At 43.4% G+C, this 24,837-nt stretch overlaps 1 protein-coding gene across 5 annotated transcripts in view; it reads right to left on the bottom strand.

Annotated features, from left to right (window-relative positions):
* The window catches only part of ARHGAP25 (Rho GTPase activating protein 25), a 94,730-nt gene that overhangs the window by 2,675 nt on the left and 67,218 nt on the right, over positions 1-24,837 (bottom strand). For 4 of the 5 annotated variants that reach the window (XM_015473507.3, NM_001046392.1, XM_010810125.4 and 1 more), the window contains 6 exon segments: positions 15,580-15,787; positions 9,708-9,840; positions 7,636-7,709; positions 5,934-6,055; positions 4,975-5,159; positions 657-1,183 (listed from right to left, as the gene is read on the bottom strand). In XM_015473507.3, coding sequence (XP_015328993.1) covers positions 657-1,183; positions 4,975-5,159; positions 5,934-6,055; positions 7,636-7,709; positions 9,708-9,840; positions 15,580-15,787 — 1,249 coding nt within the window. 5 annotated transcript variants of the gene reach the window in all.

Below are 24,837 nucleotides of genomic sequence, written 5' to 3'. Positions count from 1 at the left end.
CTCTTTCCTCTCCCATGGAGGAGTTGGGAGTCCCCACCCCCCACCCAATTTTGGATTCAGAAGACTTTGTCCCCTTCAGGAGGAGTGGCCACCTTAATAAATATTTGCAGAGTTGGTGAATGACATTAATACAAAAAAGTTTTTAAATTTCTCTTAATGTTTTAGGGCAAATGCATGAGACTCTTTGCGATCCCATGGACTGCAGTCCTCTAGGCTCCTGTGTCCATGGAATTTTCCAGGCAAGAATACCGGAGTGGGTTGCCATTTCCTCCTCCAGGGAATCTTTCCAACCCAGGGATTGAATCTGCCTCCCATGTGTCTCCTGCATTGGCAGGCACATTCTTTACCACTACTCTACCTGGGAAGCTCGTATTAAGGCACGTTGATGCTTAAACAATCACTTTTTGGAAATAGCTGGTTAAGCTACTTAAGCTACATACTTACTTTTCCACGAATTTAAAGTTTAGTGTTTTCACTAATTTGGTCATCTCCTCAATCTTTTTGCCCTTTTTCTTCATTAGGCCAGACTACTTACTATAGAATCTGTCGTCTATAATTGAAGTTTCATGATGTCACTCCTTTGGCAGAGAAAAATCCCTATTTGCTTTTAATATGGAAACCAAGTGGCTGCCCAAGCCCCTCTGGGATTGACTTACTTTTCAATCTGTTCCTCGTACATTTGCTTCTGTGTTTCTATTTCCTTTCGCAGCTCCTGGACCATCCTCTGCAAAGATTCAAGTTCCTCTTCACCAGAGATTTTTTTCCCAGGCCCAGTTTCAGAGTTTAGGCTGGCAAGAGCATCTCTCTTGGAGTCACAGGCCTGGGGTGAGAGTGTACTGGCTTTGTCCCCAGGCGACCCGGGCTGGGTGGGGACATTATCATAGGTGGAAGTTCGCTGGGAGTCGAAAAGCTGCGGCACACCTTGAGACATCGTTCTCCTGTGCCCATCCCCAGCCTTCGCCTCCGAAGAAGATGACCAGAATTCATTTTTAAATATCTCTGTTTTGCAGCTGTTGGCACCTTGCAAAGCAGAGGTCAAGAAGCATTTCCGGTTTGGGAGCGTCTGAGTCCTTTTTCGTGATTGCGGCTTCCAATCCCCTGGCTTGTCCCTGGATGCTTTGTCTTCTAGACACCCATCGTTTGGCTGTTGTCCAGTGGGGCTGGTTGCATCTGAGTCACTGGCCTGAAAAAAAAAATGGCCATGGATGTTACATGGGTTTTTGTCACATGTGTCATGTTCTCAGGATGAGAAACTTGAAAGAAGCCATCTCCTGGGTGCGCATCTATGAAACTCCAGAAGACCGTCTCTTTTATTTCCTTGGTATTTTATTATTGTATTTTAGATTAGAGGATAAATACTTAACAATATTGTGATGGTCTTTGCCACACATAAACATGAATTGGCCACAGGTATACATATGTCCCTTCCTTCCTGAATCCCCCTTCCATCGTCCACCCCATCCCACCCCTCTAAATTGTCAGAGAGCACTTTGAGTTCCCTGCATCTTACATTAGACTCCCAGTGGCTATGTATTTTACATACGACAATGTATATGTTTCAATGCTATTCTCTCAAATCATCCCCCCTCTCCTTCCCCCACTGTGTCCAAAAGTCTGTTCTTTATGACTGTATCTCTTTTGCTGTCCTGCATATAGGGTTGTCAATACTATCTTTCTAGATTCCATATATATGTATTAATATATGACCTTTATGACTTACTTGACTCTGCATAATAAGCTCTAGGTTCATCCACCTCATTAGAACTGACTCAAATGCATTCCTTTTTATAGCTGAGTAACATTCTATTGTGTATATGTACCACAACTTCTTTACCCATTATCTGTCGATGGACATCCAGGTTGCTTCTATGTCCTAGCTATTGTAAATAGTACTGCAATGAACATTTGAGTACCTGTGTATTTTTCAGTTATGGTTTCCTCAGGATATATGTCCAGTAGTGGGATTGCTGGGTTGTATGGTAGTTTTATTCCTAGTTTATTAAGGAATCTCCAGATTGTTCTTCATAGAGGCTGTATCAATTTGCATTCCCACAAACAGTGTAGAAGGGTTCCCTTTTCTCCCCACTCTCTAGCATTTATCATTTGTAGACTTTTTGATGATGACCATTCTGACTGGTGTAAGATGATACCTGATTGTAGTTTTGATTGGCATTTCTCTAATAATGAGCAATGTTGAGCATCTTTTCATGTGTTTCTTAGCTATCTATATGTCTTCTTTGGGGAAATGTCTGTTTAGGTAAGACCATCTCTTAATTTGTCACATTAGTTGATTTTCTGCCAGGCATTTTTTTCAGAAGAATATTACATTAATACTTGAAGGAACTCATGCTCTAGAAGTGAAATGCTGACTAAAATCAATTGCTTGTGGGAAGGAGTCTTAAAATAGGATCTTTTAAAATAACCTTAGAATGGGGAGGCTTTTCCATGACCAAAATCCAGAAGCCATAAAAGAAAAGTTTGATAAATTCAATCTACATGGGTTTCCATGATTTTCCAAATTAAAAGTAAGCCACAGAAATCACTACATGCTAAATCAAAAAAGAATTAACAAACTAACAAAAATATTTGCAATGCATATCACAGACAATAGGCTATTTTCCCTAATACATAAAGTTCATAAAATTTGAGAAGAAGACCAATAATCAATAGAGACATAGGCAAAGAACAAGGTCAGACGGTTTATGCAGGAAAATGCAACTGGCCCTTACACATATGACAACAATGTTTGGATTCTCTTACAACAGGAAAACTTCACAATTAAAATTAATGAAATATCAGTTCTTTCCTATCAGATGGGAACCCCCACCCCCTGAAAGCTAACATACTCTGCTGGGAAAAGTGTAGGGAAATAGATAACTTCATGCATCACTGGTGGAAGCACAAAAGAGGACAACCACTATTTAACAATTTTAATCAAAATTACATTACAAATCTATTTACTGACTCATCAATCCCACTTCGAGGAATTTATGCCAGAAATATATTTGTCTGAGCATTAAATAAAGCATGGTCAAGATTATTTATGGCATCCTTGTTTGTAGTATAAAGGAATAAAAGTAACCTGCTCGTCTCTAGGGGCTGGCTGAGTAGATCATGGTCCATGCACAGAATGGAATACCATGTGTGTGAGTCGCTCAGTCATGTCCGACTCTGTGACCACATGGACTGTGGTCTGCCAGGCTCCTCTGCCCATGGAATTCTCCAGGCAAGAATATTGGAGCGGGCTGCCATGCCCTTCTCTAGGGGATCTTCTTGACCCAGGGATCAAACCTAGGTCTTCTGCATTGCAGGCAGATTCTTTACCATCATACATCTGCCAAAAACACAGTTTATGAAGTTGCTGTCTATGTATTGACATGAAAATGTCTCCAGAGTATGCCATTAAACAGAAAACTTCAAGATACAGAGTAGCATGCATGTGTGCCTGTGTGTGTGTGTGTAAGGGGAGAGAATGAGTATGTTATACCTTGTATAAAAAGGGAGGTAAATAACAGTTTACATTCATATTTACTTATGTTTTCATAAAGGAACATTGGGAAGACGAAAAAGGAACTGATAAAGGCAGGGAAGAATGAGGTGGGTGGAGAGAGCAGAGGGAGCTGAAGTTCTAAACATATCTCTTTTTCTTTTGTTTTGATGTTTTTGTATCATGGATATATATGTTTAGATTAAATTAAGAAGAAAGAGAAAAAGACTGAGCCCTAAATGTAAAATCAGAAAATCAGGGCTCAAGCTGCACTGGAGGCTTCTAGCTTATCACCTGCGCCAGCAACCCCACCTGGAATCAGAAGGGCCTGGGCCCTGAGATGCAAACTAGGTCTAAGTCCCACTCTCCTGCCATTCTAGTACCATCACCTTGGGCTAGCTGGTCCACCTCCCTGAGCCTCAGCACCTCAGCTATCAGATGTGTAAGATAAATTCTGCCCTACAGAGGAAGGGTGACGACTCCACACGTGATCTATTCAAGGTCTCCAGCACAGTGCCTCTCTTTAGGGTTACACTAAGTACAGAAACCTGTCAAATGAGCAAAATGGCCACTCTCAAGGACGTCCAGGATGATTTCACTATATGAAGTAGGAACATTCCTAAATATTAATTTGATTTTAGAGTATTAGTAAGATGCACTGTATCCAGACAGGCATCATCCAGGAAAAAAATCACAACCACCACCACCTTTTTTTCAATACTTTCTTCACCATCCACAGGATTAACAGTACTGAAGGCAGCTGACAGCACCTGGTCAACCGGGACTTTTAGATTCATTACTTGGTCACACATCAAGAATCAAGCTGCTACGTAAAGTTCACATGTTCTTTTAAAAAATATTTGTTTCTCTAAAGATGTAAAAGTAGCTGAGCTTTGTAAATTGTTGGCCTTACTCTAAATTTCAGAGTCTGCAGAGTTTTTTGACATTGTGAACGTGAGCCACAATCCTTCAGTACAAATGAGGGGTTGACATTGCTGAGACAGCTTATCAGGGAAAGGGAAATAATACACAAACACATCACATACTCTGAGAAAGAAATCACGTTTCATGGCTCAGCAGGAAACCAGTTCTCTCTGGACTTTCACCCGGAATTTTCAACAACTCTCACTGAAACATTTACACTGTGGTATACATTAATTTCCCTATCAAACTTCCCTGGACTGCATTTGAAAGGGTTTCCTTTTTAATGTGGGCTTCAGTGAGGACTCCCATTGCTCAGTCACTGAGGGGTGGGCACACATGTCACTAATCTCATCTCCAGGATACGAACAGAAACTAGATTTTGAAAGATGCCAGGCTTTCAAGATGCATTCAAAGGAGTCTATACCAGCTGCGCCCACTGCCATAGCATCTCCCAGGACTCCCCAGATTGCCAGCCCAGAGCAGCTCTTACATGGAATGACCTGGACTGAAGGAAGAGTTGGATGGAAAGAGGAAGGTTTTCTACACCTTACCATGTTACTTACACTGTCAGTCCTAGAAATTGGAGGGTCCTCAGTGGCATCCCAGCCCACAGAGCTTCGTGCAACTGGAGGTTTCTTGGGGTCATTTTGGGGGGCAGGGGGTGACAAAGGTGCGTCCTTGGACTTGGGGAAAAGGACTTCGTGGTCTCTGATCATCATGGTCATCACTCTTTGGATTTGAGGAGTCCCTGAAAGAAAGAAGAAAGAGATTTGTAGTGCAAGACCATGGGCAGGGGGCAGGCAGTCCTCAAGGGTCTCCACCCATGAAGTGTCACTAAACTTGACTCTAAAACCACATGGCCCCCACGGACTTCAGTTATTCCTCACAGAATCCTTCTTAATTGCTTGGGATAGGGGATCCTGAAAAGGATGAGACAGAAGGATATGGGACTGGGGTGAAAAAGGGTTGTTTTCAGCCTATAGTCCTCTGCATCATCTTTGATTAGGAAGTAGGGACTACAACAAGAAAAAAAATGAAGACATCTTTCTCTCCTGATGTGGTCCTCAATATGACATCTGATTTCTTACTGCACACATACCTAATGTGCGCCAAGCGTACTGCCTCCCCGAAATTATGGCAGACATCAATACTCTGTGTCAGAACTCTTGTTCACTGAACTAAGACACAGCCTCAGAAGTCTTTTCAGCACAGCTTTACACGTAGCCTCTTGCTGAGGTGTCTTATAAAATTACATTTGTTCGTACTCTCTGGTTAAGGGTGTTTAAAAATACTAAAAGATTAAGAAACACCAGCTAAATGTTTGTGTGATGACTGGTAAATCTCTAACCTCTCTGCTCTGCTGTGACCCAGAAAATAAACTGCCTGCTGATTTCACAGGGTTATTTTACAACTCAGATAAGATAATCTACAGAAAACTCTCAGCAAATTGCAGAGCAATTTGGTAGTGATGTCACTGTTATTACTTCCTCTGCCCCTGCCATCACCATGGGACCAGCGGTACCTCTCATGATCACAGCAGGGTCCTCGACCTTCGACCTGATGAGATTCACACCAATCACAGTAGCCAGATTGTCCACACTCATTTTGTTAACTCCACAGTTCAGCTGGATTTCATGGAGGAACCTGCGGGCAGCCAGGATATCCCAGAGTGGGAGACAAGAAGTTGCCACAAGGAAGTACTTCCAGGTACCAACAAGATCACAGAGGTATGTCTCAACTCTTTCCTCCTGGTCTCAGGAATGGGACCAGTCTGCTTTGACTACAGGAATTTGGTTTTGTCTCAAAAGATTCAAGATCAAGGCAGACAAGAAACAAGCAGCCCAGCTGCTGAGGGTGGTGTAGGGGTCAAGGGTGGCTAGGAAGTTACATTGGCACAAAGCAGGGTCCAGTGCAAGGAGCTAAGAGGAGATGAGAAAGATTAAAATGAGTGTGGACCATGCCTAGTCTTCACTTTACAGGCTTATCTCCCAGGCTTTCTGTACATCCCAGCTGAGTCTCCAGAGAAGAAAATGTTATAGTGAGATTTCATAAATGGGAATTCATGATCCCTCCGTGCTCTCATCCTCAGAGTACACCACCGAGCATCTCAAATTTTCAGCAGGTGCTCAAAAACTAACAATGAATTTTCACTATAATTCTACCCAGCTGAGGCATGAAGCTCTCAGACTCATTATTAAAAAAAAAAAAAACTCTGAAAAGATCAGCAAAGGGATTTCTAAACACTATCTCTAAAAAACACTTTTAAAGGAATAGGCTGAAACAATATAAAATTCCCAATATGGAGAAATTCTCAGAGAAGGGTGTGGTGTCCAAATGAGATATGGAATGGATACTTAATGGAATATTAGAGTCATATATAACCCTATTTTGCAACATAGGAAAATTCTCAAACTATAATGTTTAGCCAAAAGAAGCAGCTTACAAATATATATATATATATATATATATATATATTATTAACATATATACATATTTCTAATTTGGTATAAAAATTGTTTCCCTATTATTTATATTGATAGATGTGAAGATGTAGCACAGAGACAACAACATTCAGAAGGAAACACATTCAAATGTTAATAGTGATTTTTGCTGGGTGAATGGACTTGGGGTAATTTTTGTTTATATACAGTATTTTGTATTTTGCTGGTTTCCAAACCAAGCATGTATCTCTTCTATAATTTGGAAACTATAGAAAATTTAAAAAAAATAATAAAGAGAAATTCAGCTATGTCTGGGATGGAGATCCAGGTTCCCAACTCAGCCTGATCTGGGTCAATCTACTTACTGTGTGTTGCCGCAAAGTCAGCACACAGCAGGTCCTCAGAAAGGGAACTAAGAAAGATAGCCTGGAATGAATGCCTCTGGGTACTAAGTTATGATCCAGAGTCAGGAAAATGGGAGATAATTCTAGAAAATTTTAAGGATTTTGGGTTCTAATGTCTGTTCCAGGATTCTGGGCAGCCTTGGAGTAGGTTTGAAGGAAGACGTATGTTTCCTTTTTGTGTTGATCAGATTTTCAGGGGATCCTTTAAATTATCTTGGGGTCACAGGAAAACTACCTCAGTGGTTTGTGAATAGAGTTGATCTTCCAAAGGTCTGGACCAGAATCTCTTGAGTTCACAGAGATCCTCTTTCCTCCTATAACTGGGGGCCTCTTTCTGGTGTGGCTGAAAATTATGGAGCTGATTCTAGGGGCCTCTTACCTGCAGATGTAGCTCAGGAGGCTATAGTTTTCTCGGGGAAGAATAGAAAGCTGTTTTATCAACTCCTGCTGGGCCTGGGAAGAGATTTCAACACCAGTGAATGAGGCTGCTCACTTGCCAGCAATGGGACCCTGGAACATAACTGGGGTTCATCTCTGCAGGAGCAACGCTTTGGCAGTCAATCCTATCTGTCACCATAGTTTTCTATGTTTTTTAAAAAAATGTTTCATTTTGAAATAACTATAAATCCACAGGAAGCTGCAAAAACAGCATGGAGATGCTCATTGCTTTTAGTACAGTGTATTTCTTTATTCATCTGCAATTATGCTCTCCTCCCCAACTCAGAACTACTCTAAGGCAAGAACTAAGTGATAACCATACTCACAATAATTGTTTGTTTCATAAATGCTAGAGATGTAACACTCCAATAAAGAATTGGACCAGAACCAAATGCCCCCAAGTAACTTCAAATGTATTGAGAAGGAGGATGCTTCTGAGAACTGGGATTTCAAGCAATATGGTTTTCCTGGAACACACTGGGACACAAAGCCAGGATGACCAACCTGGAGGGCAGGTGAGAGGTCTGAAGGTTAGAGCTCCATGACGACACTGAATGTCATAGAGAGTCATACAAGGAGAGCATGTGCCAGGAAGAAGAAGGACTGCAAACTTTCTTTCCTGTTTTCACTCATAGTACCTGCAGGGGCTGCCATCACTATTTTTTAAAGATTTTTTTAAATGTGGATCATTATTAAAGTATTTATTGAATTTGTTACATTGTTGCTTCTGTTTTATGTTTTGGTTGTTTCTGGCTGCAAGGCATGTGGAATCTTAGCTCCCTAACCAGGGATGGAACCCACATCCCCTGCATTGGAAAGTGAAGTCTTAACCTCTGGACCACCAGGGAAGTCCCGAATCAATAATTTTAAAATGTGACTCACTTGTGACACATATCCTTTGGTTCTCCAAACGATCCTGTTATGAAACCTAAGTTTGTACTGTCTACTATAACAGCAACTTGCCGCATGTGACTATTATAAAATACAATAAAAGTAGAAATTTCGTTCCTTAGTTGTACTAGCCACATTTCAAGTACCTAGTGGCCACATACAATGAGCAGTTACTACATTGGATGGTGCAGCTATGTAACAGTTCAATCATTGTAGAAAGTTCTCTTGGTCTACGAAAATAAACTGAGTCTTACAGAAGATACATCATTTGCTATTAATAAATAGCAAAATCAAAGTTAAATTTATTGCAAGTTTTTCTGTGCACCATTTTGCCAGAGAGAGCTTTTAGCTTAGTAGTGCTAAACACAAATCTCCCCCCGCCCCCAACGTGGGGAGTTAGACCCCTTTAATAGCTGTGTAATACAAACACATTCATGGACCATTTAGTTTTGCAAATCTTGATTAAAAACCATGAAGGTTTTATCGTTGTCAGTAGGGTTTTACTGGTTTCTTTTGCTGGTTGGTTAGTTTCTTTAACATGATTCTAATGTGGTTAACTGTTGATTCTAAGCCCTTTAAGGAAACAATTTACCTGAGGATCAAAACTCCTGCTGGTGAAGAGCTTTGTGATGTTGCAGACAGGAACTGTAGGCCCTGCAGGCAGCTGTGGCTGAAATGAGCCAAGGAAAGTTCCTGTCCTTCCTCTCCCTGGCATATGTTCCTTATATACCCACGCCTGCCATGCATGGTATCACAAAGCTAGAACACTCGGACCCTGCATCTGCCCTCCAGGTTGGTCAGTCTGTCTTTCTGTTCCAGCAGGTTTCAGCAAGGCCATATTGCTTGAAACCTTCTCAGAAGCATCCTCCTTCTCTTACTAGCTTTAAAGTGACTTGAGGGTATTTGATGACAGTCCAGTTCTTTGTTGGCATGCAACATCCCATAAAGACTGTTACCATGATTGGCTTCATTCAACTTTTTGCTGTTGAGAAAGTTCTAGTTTAACAAAGTATCTCACCAAAAGGTCCACCCTTGACCCACTGTTGCCTGCCTAACAGACTAGTGTTCAGTAACCATTACCTTCTTCTAAAGTAGGACAATTTACTCTAATGACATACAAACCTTTGCCTCATCTGAATTCATTAGCTGCCCACAGAGCAGGAACCCATCGTACTGGCTCCAGGGAACGACGGGCTCTGGGAGGTCTCGGAGGTAGAGCTTCAGCAGGGAGGCCACTGTGTGGACATCTGTATCTCTGGAAGAAAATAAGCAATGCTTTTTGAAAGTAAAGTTTCAGAATTCTCCTCACCTCCCTGCTGGTGATCTACTGAATAAAACCAGGTCCCCAAAAGGAAATTTTGCAAAGTAGACTCAGCAGCAGCAGCAGCAGCAGCAGAGTTTGATAAAGATGCATTTGACTAAAATATTTTTGCTACTCCCCCTTCTGGAATAACAATCCCCAACACCATTTCCTTTATCTCTTCTATCTAAGAGCCTCAAAGATAAGTTGAAGGTCTACTTTTCCATTAAACCTGTTAAACTATCTAGCCTTCATTGCTTTCTTCTTTCTCTAAGTCACTTAGTATATTACAACTTAGCATTTTCTATGTAGTCTATAGTTTTTCACATGATAACTCATTTATAGCTATGGCCCATTGTTCTCTTTAATCCCTCAGAGAGTTTACATAGTTCTGGGCTTCATTCATATATTTACACGATCATTTATTCAACATTTACTCTCAACAGTAAGTGTTGAGAGAACCTACTAAGTTCAAGATACTATGTCAGATATAGGGATTTCAGCAGTGAACCTGAGAGACACATAAGACCCCTGTCTTCATGTAGTAACAAAGCTGTACAGACTCAAATGTTACCAGTCATTATAATACTGTGTGGTTAGTGCAAAGACAAGGGACGTTCAGGACCTGGGACTGCATCGAAATGTAGAAAAGGGATATCCAACAGAGAACTGGGGAGTCCTAGGAGACGCTTTAGAAAAAATTTGAAGGATGATGAGGAATTAGGGCATAGGCCAGGCAGCACGTTATCAACAAGGAGAATGGAGGCAAGACTGGGTAAACCGTGGCCCAGAAGCCAAATCTGGCCCATCGCCTTTATGTGTACATCCTGTGAGCTAAGAATGGGCTTTACATTTTCAAATAGTTGCGGGGGGGTCAAAAGAAGAATATTTCATGGCAAGTGAAAAATCATATGAAATTTGAAGTTCAGCATCCATAAATAAAGTGTTATAGGAACATAGCCATGCTCATTCATTTTTGTATTGTCTTCAGCTGATTTCATGCTATAAGAACAGAGTTGAGTAGCTGCAGTAAATATTGTCTGACCCACAAAGCCTAAATATTTTATTTGTGGCCCTTTAAGAAAAGTCTACTGATCCCTGGGGTTTATGGAGCTATTGCATTTATCCCACAGCTCTATAAGAGAAAATGAGTCTGAATATACCATAAACTTGAAGCTCAATAGTGAAAAAACATATGCTTATTTCATTCATATCAAGGAAAACTGGTCATGCACTCCACTGTTCAAAGCAGCACTATTTATAATAGCCAAGACATGGAAGCAACCTAAATGTCCATTGAAGATGAATGGATAAAGAAGATGTGCTACATATTTGCACAATGGAATGTTACTCTGCCTTTAAAAAAAATATTATAATGCCATTTGCAGCAACATGGATGGATCTAGAGATTATACTAAGTAAAGTAAGTCAGATAGAGAAAGACAAATATACGATGTTGCTTATATGTGGAATCTAAAACAATGGTACAAATGGACTTACTTACAAAACAGAAACAGACTCACAGACACAGAAACAAACGCATGGTTACCAAAGGAAGGAGGAGGGTTGGGGTAAATTGGGAGTCTGGGATTAACATATACACACTGCTGCTGCTGCTGCTGCTTCAGTCGCTTCAGTCGTGTCCAACTCTGTGCGACGCTATAGACGGCAGCCCACCAGGCTGCCCTGTCCCTGGGATTCTCCAGGCAAGAACACTGGAGTGGGTTGCCATTTCCTTCTCCAATGCATGCAAGTGAAAAGTGAAAGTGAAGTCGCGCAGTCATGTCAGACTCTTTGAGACCCCATGGACTGCAGCTTACCAGGCTCCTCCATCCATGGGACTCTCCAGGCAGGAGTACTGGAGTGGGGTGCCATTGCCTTCTCCGATATACACACTACTACATATAAAATAAGTAAACAAGGACTACTGCATAGCACAGGGAACTATAGTCCATATCTTTTAATAACCGATAATGGAAGAGAATCTGAAAAAGAATAGATATATGTGTGTGTGTAACTGAATCACTTGGCTGTACACTCGAAACTCTGTAATTCAACTATGCTTCGATTAAAAAAGACAGAAAAAGAAAAACTCGTGTTTGTAAGAGACAGCCCCAGTAGTATTTTGAAAAGCTGTGATGTGGTAAAAGGTTCAGCTGATCTGAGTGCTTCCTGGACATCGGCAATGGGGGATACAGAAGTGGATGGGCTAGGTGGGAACCACTCTTGGAGGAGGGCCAGGAGGGGTGGATTTGGGCATGAGGAGGAGAAGGCAGGCATTTGAAGCCTCAGAAACCAGAACATCACAGCTTGACTGTGGAGCTCTCTGTCTTGACATTTCATGTAAATGTTTTCTCTTTGGTTTGTTTTGATGGCTGGTGGTTGGCGCTGCCTCCTGAAAAGTCTCCAGCCTTTGCAGCCCGTGAACTCTAACTCCAAAGCAGAACTCGAGCAAGCACAGGGCCCTGCCTCTGCTCCACTGCTGCCCTCAGGAAACCAGGGGTGGGGACTATTCACTTTAAGGTGGGGATTATGGAAAAGACTTCCCTGCTGAGTCACTGCCTAAAAATACCTTGGCAAAGCCCTAGCATCAAAATGCAGGAGAAGTTCCCCAGAAAATAGCATCTGATACTTTGCAGAGCAGCATTCTCCTAAGTCCAGAAATCTCCTTTGTCCCAGTGCCCCTGAATCACTGTCCACCCAACGGGCATCTCTGGTTTAATTGAAGCCCTTCCCATACTGCACATCCTCTAATCTTACTCTGCAAGTGCCCCTGGAATCCCCCTAAGTCCTTCCCCTCCTTTCCCCGCCCTGTTCCAGAAGGCCATCGTCTTTTGCCAGATTCTGCCCTAGCCCCTATTTGGCTTCCTACTGCCACGACTCCATTCTCCAATGCATCGTCCATCATGTGGCACAGCCCCCAAAACTCAGAACACACCCACAGAACAAATATGGAAAACAAAGAATTTGAAATGAGAAAAACAGTATAGATGGTACATCAAGAACCAGAAAATTTTGAAGATAAACATAACAACAAAAAAGTCAAACTCTATAGATAGCTCAATTGGGAGAAGGCAATAGCCAACATTAGAAAAGAGAAAGGGACTGTAACCACAGATACAGGATTCATACTTTGAAGTTATCATCAAAAAACACAATTAGCCATCTAAATCATCATAGACTATTGCAACCCACTGAAAGCTTTCCAGTACATTTTGTCAAGGGAAGATAATTCTGCTTGGCTTGGCTAAATCCTTAGGCTTGTTTATTGTATCTCAGATTAAGTATCATTTTGGGGTGAAAGCAAAAATACTGGGTTGCCATGCCCTCCTCCCAGGGGATCTTCCAAACCCAGGGATGGAACCCAGGTCTCCTGCATTGCAGGCGGATTCTTTACTGTCTGAGCCACCAGGGAAGCCCCCTAAATCCAGCAGATCATGTCAAAAGCCCCCTGCTGACATGAAAAATGATGAAAAAATGAAACTAAAAATAGATGAAAAAAATACCATCTATTTTTCATTTTTTGGCACTTAACACAATAGAACTATACAGTTTTGTCTCTAAATTTTTGGTTTAATGTCTGTGCCCCATGGTTACAGAACTGGCTCGAATATTACAGTTATAGTTTAAATTTCCAGCATGATTTTTCCTGAGTTTGCTTTTCCTCAAACCTAATGAAATGTCCATATATATATATATATTTTTTTTTTTTTTTTTTAAATCAAAGACTAAGAACAAGTCAGGAGCTAAGTGACTTCTGAGTTCAATGACTGACCCATCAGAGATTAGCCAAGGCCTCTCAGATGGTCTGCCAAGCCTTGCGTTGTAACACTGATCTTATAATGTGGCACACTTGTCCTTTTCTCACAGAAATATAGGTATGGGAAGTGGATCATATATGGGCAGTATCCAGCCCAGAAGTAACTCAACAAAGACATTGTAAACTTCTTACTTATATGTTTAATGAGAACCATATGTATCTGCAGTAGAACCTACCAAATAAGAGCACCTTTGTTTTCTTCTTTCTAGAGAGGTAATTCGGGGGATCTGACGGTGGAACTGCACACATGACCAATGTAGAAGATCTAGACAAGTACCCTAGGGGTCACGTGGCCCCAAGAGTCGGCTCTGAAGAGCCTCAGGTGACCCTTCTTACTTTGAATGTGTAAATTCTACTCCTCAGTCCTAGGGGGTGGAGCAATCAGACAAGGTGTGTGAAACTCTCCTTCCTCCAGCCCCAAATACTTCACAGGAATCAAAGACTCAACTCCAACCACCCAGGCTGACTTTATAGATGTAGGAGCTCAAGCCTCAGGCAGGTGTTTGGCAACTCCTATAATCACCTCTAGTCCTCCTGGCTGACTGCTCTCATTGCTTTAGCAATAACCCATCTGCATCTTTTGATCCACACAAAGCTAGCTAAAAACAAGAAGAAAAGTCAGTGTGAAGGTAATGCACTTGATTGAACAGGTGCCTGATGGTGAAATGTGATTTATGGTCCTCCCAGAAAGCTCTGTAAATCTGATGCCTGTAACCTGCTCTCATTCCAGTAACATCTTCCCCTGTTGCTTTCCTGTTAAAACACAGCACCTTGATAAATTAACCTGCTGGATGCCAAGGACAGCAGAGACAGACATATGATGCTCCAAACCAAGACAGTGGCTGAGAATGGAGAGCAAGAGACGGGTCTCAGCAATGCTTCTGAAGGAGAGTGGGCATCATTGGTGACTGGAGTGGGAGGTGAGGGAAAGGGAGGGCGAGACAGTCGCCACAGTACCACACTTAGCTGTTCATGGTTGCCCCAGGATCAGCCCTAGTCCTCCATCGTAAACAAGCTCCTGGGGGGATTTCAATCTTTGGAGACTGGTGAGAGTTCAGGCTCGGCTCACTAAACCTCGGTTTATGGGCTGCTGATTTGGAAAGAACAATGGCTCTTTCTTGCCAGCAGGACAAGCGCGTGCAGGCAACTGAGCAAATATTGCACAACAGGTTAAAAGTATCCAATGTCGGTGGGGGTTGTGCCAGTTGAGCAGGGCAGAGAAGAACCTGGGCTGTGTAGCTGCAGTGGGGGAAGGGGGAGGGTGGAAGAAACATCACTGCGCCTGAAATGCCCCAAACAGGGCTGGGCAACCTCCATAGACGAGATTGGGAAAACACCAGGCTGCCATGATGTCAGTCTGTACTCCCTCCCAAAGGGTTCTGAATTAAGTTCAGAGTTGCACAGGACTGTGTTTCCACAGATAAGCAAGAAGTCCTGGCCCTGGCCATTTCTGGAAAGCCAAGGAAGACCATCAGAATCCTTGGATATTGACACGGTACCTAATCCACCACCCCAAGCCTGCCCAGCCAGCTCTGCCATTCTCCATCCCTCATCTGCTTCAAATCGTGCGCCTTGAGCTAGGTCCCATCTTTCTCCCTTAGTCCGCATTCCCCTCCCCGAATATCCTTACATACCTCTTGACTGACCTGCAAGGCCCTAGTCCTAGTTCATGTCCTTTCTCACACAAATGCTCAGCATGCTTCTCTAACCATGCTCCAGGCTCCCAAATTCTGAGTTACGAGCAGAACAAAAGGCTTTTTCTGTTGCAAGCCAGGGATTTTGGAAGCATCTATGCAAGTCCCATAGCTCAACTGGTAGACAAAGGTCCTCTCAGCCAAGCAGGGCACAGGGGCGACGAGGTGAGCACAGCATACCTGTCAAAGGAGGGCCGCTCCCCCGCGTCAAAAGCATCTCTCAGCTGCTTCACCAGGTTGTCCTGCCCAGGCAGTCGGAAGATGCCCTCTTCGTTCAGACCATGCTCCAGGATGAACTCGGCACACTTCTCCACCAGGATGGGCACCAGGTGGGGGCCAAACTTCTGCTCATAAGCCACGGTCTCATCCAAGCGCTGGCCAAACACGGCTGGGAAGAGAGAAAGCAGAGCCTGCCAGTCACTCCAATTTCCCTTGGCAGAACTGAGCAGTCAAAGTGATAGGATTTTCTGCAATGATACTGAACAAAATATACAAGACAAACCACACGTCATATTTCCTGGGGCTCTAAAGTAGGGGCTGTCCATTTGAGGCTGTCGGTCAGTCTGTCCATCTACATTTATAGTATTCAAATGCCAGTCACTTTCAATGACTGCTTGTTTTGTGCTAGGAATTGTGCTAAATTTGAACACGTTTCCTCACTTAACCTTGACAGCCAACTCCATGAGATAGTATTGTTATACCTGTGTTACTATTAAAGATACGGAGCCTTAGAGGCGCTAATGAACTTGCCAATGTCAGGTGCCAGGACACAGTACAAGTCAGAATTCACACCCAGGCAGTAAATGCAAGAGAAGCTTTTGAATTCTGCTTGTGTCATTTAGCATTAAAGCATAATAGTCTATCATATGGATGTCTCATACTGTATTAAACCATCGCAGCATTTTAAATAATTTATGTTGTTTACTATGTTCTACTGTTGCTAACACTGCCACAGTGACCATGGTCACTAGCCTAGCAGAGGTCCAGGAATGTATCTAGTTCAATGTATAATTTCTAATTAATTGCTTAATTAACATTTGGATTGGATGAACATTGGTTGTTCCTCCTTTTGAACTATCTCCTTAGGGCCAATTCTCACATGTAGAATTACTAGGTCAAGCCGTTTGAACATTTTAATGACTATGGTATGCAAATTGATCTCCAGAAATATTTTTCCGAATTACACTGCCTCCAGCGAAGCATGTGTGGACCAGCTCCACCCAGCCCTGCCAGCATCTGGCTCTATAATTTCCCCACCCCAGCAGTGGAACAAGGTTAGTTTATGAATCAGGACACTGGCTGGCTACCCATTTCCCCACCAGGGCCCCATGCCCTTCCTGTCCTGGAGGTCAGAAGACAGTCACAGTTTCATTTCTGTCCTGCCTGGTTTTCTCTCTGGCATCATTAGGGCTCTGCTACACTGACCACTCCAATCCCTAGGACACTGTGCCCGAAGTCCTTTGGTTTTCCCCATGATTCACTCTCTGGTGGGTCCCCTTTATTTGGTCTCTAATTAATGTGTTTGCCACATGTAAGAGCTGCAGCCATATCTCTGGAATCCGGGTCCTCCTTACTCCCCACTGCCCGAGGCCAAGCTGGACTCCTCCCTTCCCTACCTCTGCTGTGGTCTCCTTTCCTATAATTGTTCAAAATCCTCCTGCTATTTACCTTTGTAAACAACTGGTCTACCCAAGTATGCTTCCATTTTTAATAGTCACCCACTTCCTCCCCAGTTGCCACAGCAGCATTTTTCAAATTACCCCTCAAAGCTCCAGGGGATCCTCATCACCTCAGACCTGCTGGGCTGTTATCTGTTTTACTTACAGCATTCCAGTGAGACTGTCTGCTTAAATATTTCTGTGGGTAAAAATTGAAAACCAGGGCCAGCATCCCTTAGGTCAGCAACTGGACCAGCCCCTACCTACCTTTCTGGCCTGACTTCCTCCCATGCCCCCAAAGGCACCTCACCCTGATGATCTCAAAGCCCACAGTACTCACCAAACTATACACTCTTGGACAGTCTCTTCTAGCTGCCCAGTCTGCTCATCTCTCTCTTCCCTGTCTACTAAGATTCTGTGACTTCCTTGAAGTGAGAGTGTTAGTCACTCAGTCGTGTCTGACTCTGCGACCCCATGGACTGTAGCCTACCAGGCTCCTCTGTCCATGGAATTCTCCAGGCAAGAATACTAGAGTGGATTGCCATTTCCTTCTCTAGGGAATCTTCCTGTCCCAGGAATCAAACCCCAGTATCCTGCATTGCAGGGAGATTCTTCACCATTTGAGCCAGAAGGGAAGCCCATGTCTTCCTTGGCTCAACTCAAATACCATCACCTCTGCCAAGACTTCCCTGACCCAGCCTGAGGAACTCCATCCTCACTCAATGCATCCATATCCCTTCTGTACTATCCCAATCCTTTTCTCACTGGGTTACTATCACTTATCTGCCCTGTGCCCACTGCAAGACTGTAAGCTCCATAATGCCAGGAGTAGGCCAGGAGAGTCACCTGCCCTCAGAGCTTCTACTTCTTCTCTTGTCATTCATGTAATCTCTCAGTCCAACTCAACCTGATTTCATCCTTATGTTTAGCATGGGGACAAGGTAGACAGTCAAACAATTTTGCTGAATTACTTAATGAGCTATGCCATCTTTAATCAAGTGCTTTCCACGATTAATGACAATTTGAGCATTTCTGTAGTTTAAACCCTAACAGGGATGCCCTCAGTAAGTGAATCAGCCTCACACTGGCATCTACTGAGTGCCCTGCATGTATCAGCATGAGGCCATGTGGAATGGGTTCTACAGACAAGGGCCTGTAAGAGGTGACTCTCACTTTCAATTAGCCTACTACCACGTTATGAAAATGAAAGGGCCCATGCAAAATGATAAGAAACAATTAGAGGGTGTCAGGAAATATACAGAATTAGTTTTCTACTTGTCTGTGAAAGGAGCTAGATAGATATTTGCACCAAATTGGAAGGAAACGATTAAATGATCTGACTTAAAGCATAGACAATGGGCATTTTAAAAATTCCCTTTGAGAGTTCTAGGGAGGGCACCTTAGACAGAAAAGCAGATGTGCTTCAGAGCAGTTGACATTTGGGCTCAAGGGGCCCACTGGATCACAGTAGAGAAAGATACCCCAAACACAAAGATGTCAGAGCTGTCAAATGTGAGCTCTATTTCTGAAGTCTTGAGGCAGATGATCTGAAATCAAGCTCCTTCTTACACACCTCTGCACAGCCTGTCCATCAGCTTTCCTCCTCATCTGAGTCTCTCAGCCTTGTTCCTGTGTTGATCGTCTCTTCCTCCCATGGTCCACAGTCACGACTTTCAATGTCATTCTCCCCAGGACACGCATTTCCCAACATCCCTTTACCCTCCAGCATCTCCTTGGGTCCAAATTTTCAGCACACCCTTGAGCCTACCACCCATCCCCTCCCCTCTGTCTTAGCAGGTGACCTTGTCTCCTCTTGTCCTTATCTCCCCAAATGGAGAACATCATGAAAGAAACTGTGATCTCTAGTTCCTGCCTTTCCTATCCCCCCTCCTCTGCCCATCTGCCTGTCCTCTCTTGGAGGAAGAAGAGTACCCTGTGCTTTTGTCTAAGATGATGTTTCTTAAATGGGGGTACCCTAATTTTCTGTCTTTTCTAGGACTTCATTCTTCTTTGATATCTTAAATTGAAAGAGCATCTGCATCTAAGTCTTCACCTGTTTATTAAAGAATCATTTCCCACCCCAGCTCTCCTGCAATCAATAAATACTTCCTTTCTTTTCTTCACCAATATGCTTACAGTGAAACATGTATGCTTCTGGAAAGAGTCATCCACCCTCATGGCCTCCATTGTTTCCCTTGTTATTCATGTAACCTCTCAATCTATTTCAATCTGGTATCCTCACCAGCATCTTCCCACCCAATCTGTTCTCTAAGATTTCTCATGCCCTCTTAATGGCCAAGTCTGACAAACCTAAACAGCATATTAAAAAGAAGAGACATTACTTTGCCAACAAAGGTCCCTATAGTCAAAGCTATGGTTTTTCCAGTAGTCATGTATGGATGTGAGAGTTGGACCATAAAGAAAGTTGAGCGCTGAAGAATTAATGCTTTTGAACTGTGGTGTTGGAGAAGACTCATGAGAGTCCCTTGGACTGCACAGAGATCAAACCAGTTGATCCTAAAGGAAATCAATCTTGAATATTCATTGGAAGGACTGATGCTGAAGCTGAAGCTCCAATCCTTTGGCTACCTGATGAGAAGAGCTGACTCATTAGAAAAGACCCTGATACTGGGAAAGATTGAAGGCAGGAGGAGAAGGGGATGACAGAGGATGAGATGGTTGGATGGCATCACTGACTCGATGGACATGAGTTTGAGTAGGCTCCAGGAGTTGGTGATGTGACTCTTTGGTCACAAAGAGTCAGACACAACTGAGCCGCTGAACTGAACTGACTTTCATTCATTCCACAATCTGCTGGTCTTCTCTGAAGACCAATGGTATTGATTCTTCTTCCTTCCTCAAGACTTCCTCCCTACGTGGCAATGAAACCATCCACCCTCATTTTAGTCTCATCTCCCTGCAGGCTCCTCTGCAGGTTCCTGTACTTGCCCATCTTCTACCTGCTCCTTCAGTGTGTCATTTCCTAGCATCCCAATTCAGACTTCTCCTCACTCTAGATGTTATCCTTGGGAAAGTTCATACAAGTCCATGCATTTGGATAGCACCCAAAATTGACACAAATCTGCATATCTGGTCCAATCTCTTTCTATAGATATCATCTCTGCCTCTCTCATTTCTTTCTCTCTCTCCTGTATTCCTGTGAACCCAATGTCTGATGGCAGTTCTCCCACTGTCTTCTCCAATCTCACTCTCATCCCACTCCCAACTCTCCCAAGTCACTGCTCCTTCTATAGATTTTCTCACAAGCAATAGCAATTCAGTCAATCATTCAAGCAGTAGGCACTTTCCTAGGCATTGAGAATACAAAGCCGTTATCACAAGGTACTAATTATTGCACATTAGAATGATGTGCAACACCCCTTCCTTCCTTCTTAACAGATCAGGACATTCTCAATTCATTTTAAACTGCCTCTCTTCTCAATCCTCACTTGTACTGCAAACATTATTGTAATGGGTGCTTCTGCAATTCTTTTTTTTGCAAACTCCTTCCACTGGAATTCACAAAATCATTTGGCAAATATAGCTTGAGCATCTGCTGCAGCCCAGACTCTTTGGTAACTGTAGATTATGATAGAAGGGAAACCAGCCTTCCTCTTGAAACTCTGGAGTGAAAGCCCTTCCTCCTCCCCACCGGGAAACCTGATTTTCCTGCAGCCTGAACTCAAATGCCTTCTCCTAAGAGGGACTTGGTTATTCCCTACGTTGTGCTCACGGCACTCCCTGTGTATACCTCCATCACTTCTCATGTCGTCTTATGATGATTTATTTAAGTATCTCTCTTCCACTGGACTGTGGGTTCCTCAGAGGCAGACAGCCTGTCTGGCTCACCATCTATTTTTATCTCCTGGCACAGAGCCTGGCACATGACAGACGTCCTCACAGAGCTGTTACCTGCTGTCTCCCACTCCTCCTGTTCCTCGTCCCTTCTCTCCCAAAGGCACTCTGGTCAGCACTTCCCCAAACTTGCACTTGCCAAGGAAATCAATTTGTTGTTGTTGTTCAGTCACTATGTCTGACTCTTTGTGACCCCATGGACTGGCAGCATGCCAGAGTTTGCTCAGATTCACGTCCATTGAGTCAGTGATGCTATCTAACCATCTTATCCTCTGCTGCCGCTGACTCCTTTTGCCTTTAATCTTTCTCAGCATCAGGATCTTTTCTAGTGAGTTGGGCTCTTCCCATCAGTGGCCAAAGTATTGGAGCTCTAGCATCAATCCTTTCAATGAATCTTCAAGGTTGATTTCCTTTAGGATTAATTGGAAAGGAAATCAATGGTTTCTACATTTTTAAAGTCTGGTGATCAAATTCTCAGTCTTTTTCTGAACTGCTGCATCAGCAACATGTGACACAGCAAATCACCCCTTCCTTCTGGAGACAGTTTCTCACATGGCTTTCGGTTCTCCATTTACTTCACCAGCCTCATTCTCGGCCCCCTTGGATGATTCCTCCTTTCTCCCTGTCCGCTAAAGGTTAATGTCTCAAGCTTTTCCTTCCACCTTTGCATGTACTTTATAATCTCATGACTTTAAATATCACCTATATGATGAAGACTCCAAACTTTCCAGCTCCAGCCTAGAAATCAGTGCAAGCTAGTCTTACCAACAAGAGATGACCACTGCCTGCTCTGGAGACACCAGGACCCCACAGATCCCTTCTAACACGAGGGCAACCTTGTTTCTTCAGTTTGTCTACATCAGGGTTTGTCACTATTCATGTCACATCACATGTCATGAGTTTGGAGTCCGAAATATCCCTGGAACTTCAAAGACCCAATCCTGAGTTCTACCTACCTCTGAATTCTGGATCCTGATTGCTAGAGTATCCTGAATTCTTTGATCCTGGGTGGACAAAGAATTCAAAGATCCTGCATTCTTTGATCCTGGGTGGACAAGAAATAGCCTAGCTATAAGGGATTAGATGAACTGAGAAATCTAGGGAAACCAGTGAAGGATCAGTGAAGGAGGAAGACAACAGACAGTGGGTTAGAAAGTACTCAAAGACCATTTCCCACCCCACGGATACTAAGAGGAGAAACCCAGCTCCCCTTTCTCTGCCCTCCTAGCTTGCACTCAGCCCTTCAGGGAACTGCCCTTTCTACTCTCTCCAACCACTCGTCCACTCAGAATTGCTCATTACTTTGGACCCGTTACCATTAACAAACGCATTTCCATCTAAACAGGTACAAATCTTAAGTAATTATAATATGCCATATAATTATTAATACATTTAATTAATTAAGCTAATTTTATGACAAACTACCTTAAAAGTTTTCATGTGCTCTTTCATTTAGTCCTCATAAAAATAATAAATTTAAAAAAATTAAAAAAAATAATAAATTAGATATTATTGGCCCATTTTACAGATGAGAAAACTGAGACTCAGGTTACAAATCTGTCCAAGGTCGTATTAATGTTTACCCTGGGATTCTAAAACCAGTATACTTTAATCCTTCTTGTGTAAAGTCAGTGGAATAAAATTGTCCAGGTAAAATTTCAGACATCCAAAAAGCTCAAGGAGACAGAGAAAGGGGTAAACTGTCTAGTCTCCTCTCACAAGCCATCCTTCACTCCTTACTTCTCTAGCTTCCACCCCAGATTTGCTGGAAAACCCCTGAACACTGTATTGATTCTGTTAAGCACAAGTAGGATTAGCTGTCACCTCCTTTTTAATCTCATTCCTCCTTCATCATTGCTCAAACACTCCTGGATTCAGGACAAGAGCCCTCCCACCCGGCCTCCGGTCCAGCCCAGGTCACGGAGAGCCCCCTCTCTGCCTCTCTCTCCCACTCCTGTCCCCAGAGGCTCAGTCCTAGGAGCATCCCCCTCTCAGACAGGAGAGGGAAGGGGAACACTGGGCAAAGCGTCTTTTCGTGGAAGAAGCAAATCACAAAATTGGAAAGAAATACCTTTCTTTTGGAGCTTTGGGGTTTTCTTCCTGAAATTCCAGCAAAAGAACAGTGCCAGGGCAGGAAAGCCACAGCCCAGCTCCCACCGCGGCATCCTGGGGATATGAGGCATGGCGGGGGCCCAGGAATCGTACTTTCTGCAGGGCCAGCCTCAGACCTTCCCTCCTCCACAAGCTGCAGGAACCATTCTCTCTTGTTTCCAGATCAACACATGCTTGTAAACACTGCTCAGGTTCTGACTCCAGCACTGAAACCATGGGATCTGTCGGCACCTGCCCCTGGCCCTCCCTTCCTCCTTCCCACACATCTTCTCCTCCCCACTCACCTTAACACACATGACTCTTGGCTTTTAAAGAGTGAACATAAAGCTGTCAAGGCCCCCGCAATAAAAATAAGTGCCCCCTTTTACTTAGCAGCTAATTGTCAACTGCCATTCAAGGAGTACCAGGGAGGTGCGTTAAAAAAAAAAAAAAAAAAAGAAAGCCCACACACAGCCCTTCCCAGCATCGCTCCATATATCAAAGCCTCTGGCAGGAACACAGGATTTCACTTAGCGCTGATGAAGCCAGCCCACCCTTCCCTAGAAATGAGTTGCACGTGGCTCAGTTGAGCCTTCAGAGAAAAGGATCTTGGAGGTGGGTTGCTGGGTAAAATGAGAAGATTTCCCCCCTCCCACTGAGAAGACTCAGCAAAGAGTGCAGCAAGCCAGCTAGGCGTGCCCAGGAGACTTGAAATGGACTCTTGGCGTCAGGGGGAAGACAGGAAAGGTCAGGGAAGGACTGCCAGGTAGGATCCTGGACAGTGTGATGCTGCCAACCAAGTTCATCCCTCCATGCACTCATAGAAATGGAGGACTCATCTTTGATACCACATTCTCTTCAATTATCAAATTCACTCCCATGTCTGGGCAATGTTACCCCTGAAACATTATGCAAACCTGCTTACTTCTCTCCATCTCCACCTTCCTTACCCTCATCCAAACCACCTTAGCATAAAGACCCAGCTTTAACCAGGCTATCTCCACTGTTCACACCTTCCTCTCACTCCAGAGCCCATTCTCCTTTCTGCCACAGGACCTTTGTACATGCTGTTCCTCTGGCTGAGACACTGTGCCTCTTCCCCCTTCTTTGCCTAGTTGGCCTTTTCTGGCCTTTCAGATAGAAGCTGAATCATCATTAGTTTCCTGAACTTCTTAATAAAGACGTTTTCCCCCCATATGGCATCATGAGACTTATTCTTCATGGTACTTTATGCAATTGTAATTTTACAGGTTTCCTTGGAGTTTTAACTTCTTTTCTGTGTCTTTTTACTAGACTATGAAAGTAGAGACTTGGTCTTTTTTTCTCTCCTCTTTCTCTCTCTCACTGTTGTACCCAGTGCTGGCATAGTGCTTGGTATATGCATGACACATGCTCAAGAAATACTTGTTGAGTAAATAAATATTTGTTGAGTATCTGTCACGTGCTGAGGCCTCAGGGGGAAGGAGGTGAAAGAATTAAAGAAAAGAAACAGAGACCATCCCTTGTAATGTCCCATTTAGCTAGAGAAAAAAGCAGGGCACACGGGGTAACAGTGAATTACAGAAACCACACTCCCTTAGGCAACACTGGGCTGAGGGTTGTGAAATTTTGCTCTGAGGGCTGCAGACACAGTAAGAAATGAGAGAGAAAAAGAACCCAAGGAATAGAACAATTGCATATTTATATGCTCCATGCCTAGTGCTAGCAAACACACAAAGACTCTTAAACTGTGGGACCTGCCCCCAGGCTCTTATATCCTGGTTGGGTGGAACAAAACTGCACACAACCTAGAGCAGCGCTTCTGTGTCCAGCGACGGCTCAGGAAAACCTCAGA

The sequence above is a fragment of the Bos taurus genome, chromosome 11, assembly GCF_002263795.3.
Source record: "Bos taurus isolate L1 Dominette 01449 registration number 42190680 breed Hereford chromosome 11, ARS-UCD2.0, whole genome shotgun sequence".
NCBI lineage: Eukaryota > Metazoa > Chordata > Mammalia > Artiodactyla > Bovidae > Bos > Bos taurus.
This window is presented reverse-complemented; position numbering and strand designations above follow the sequence as displayed.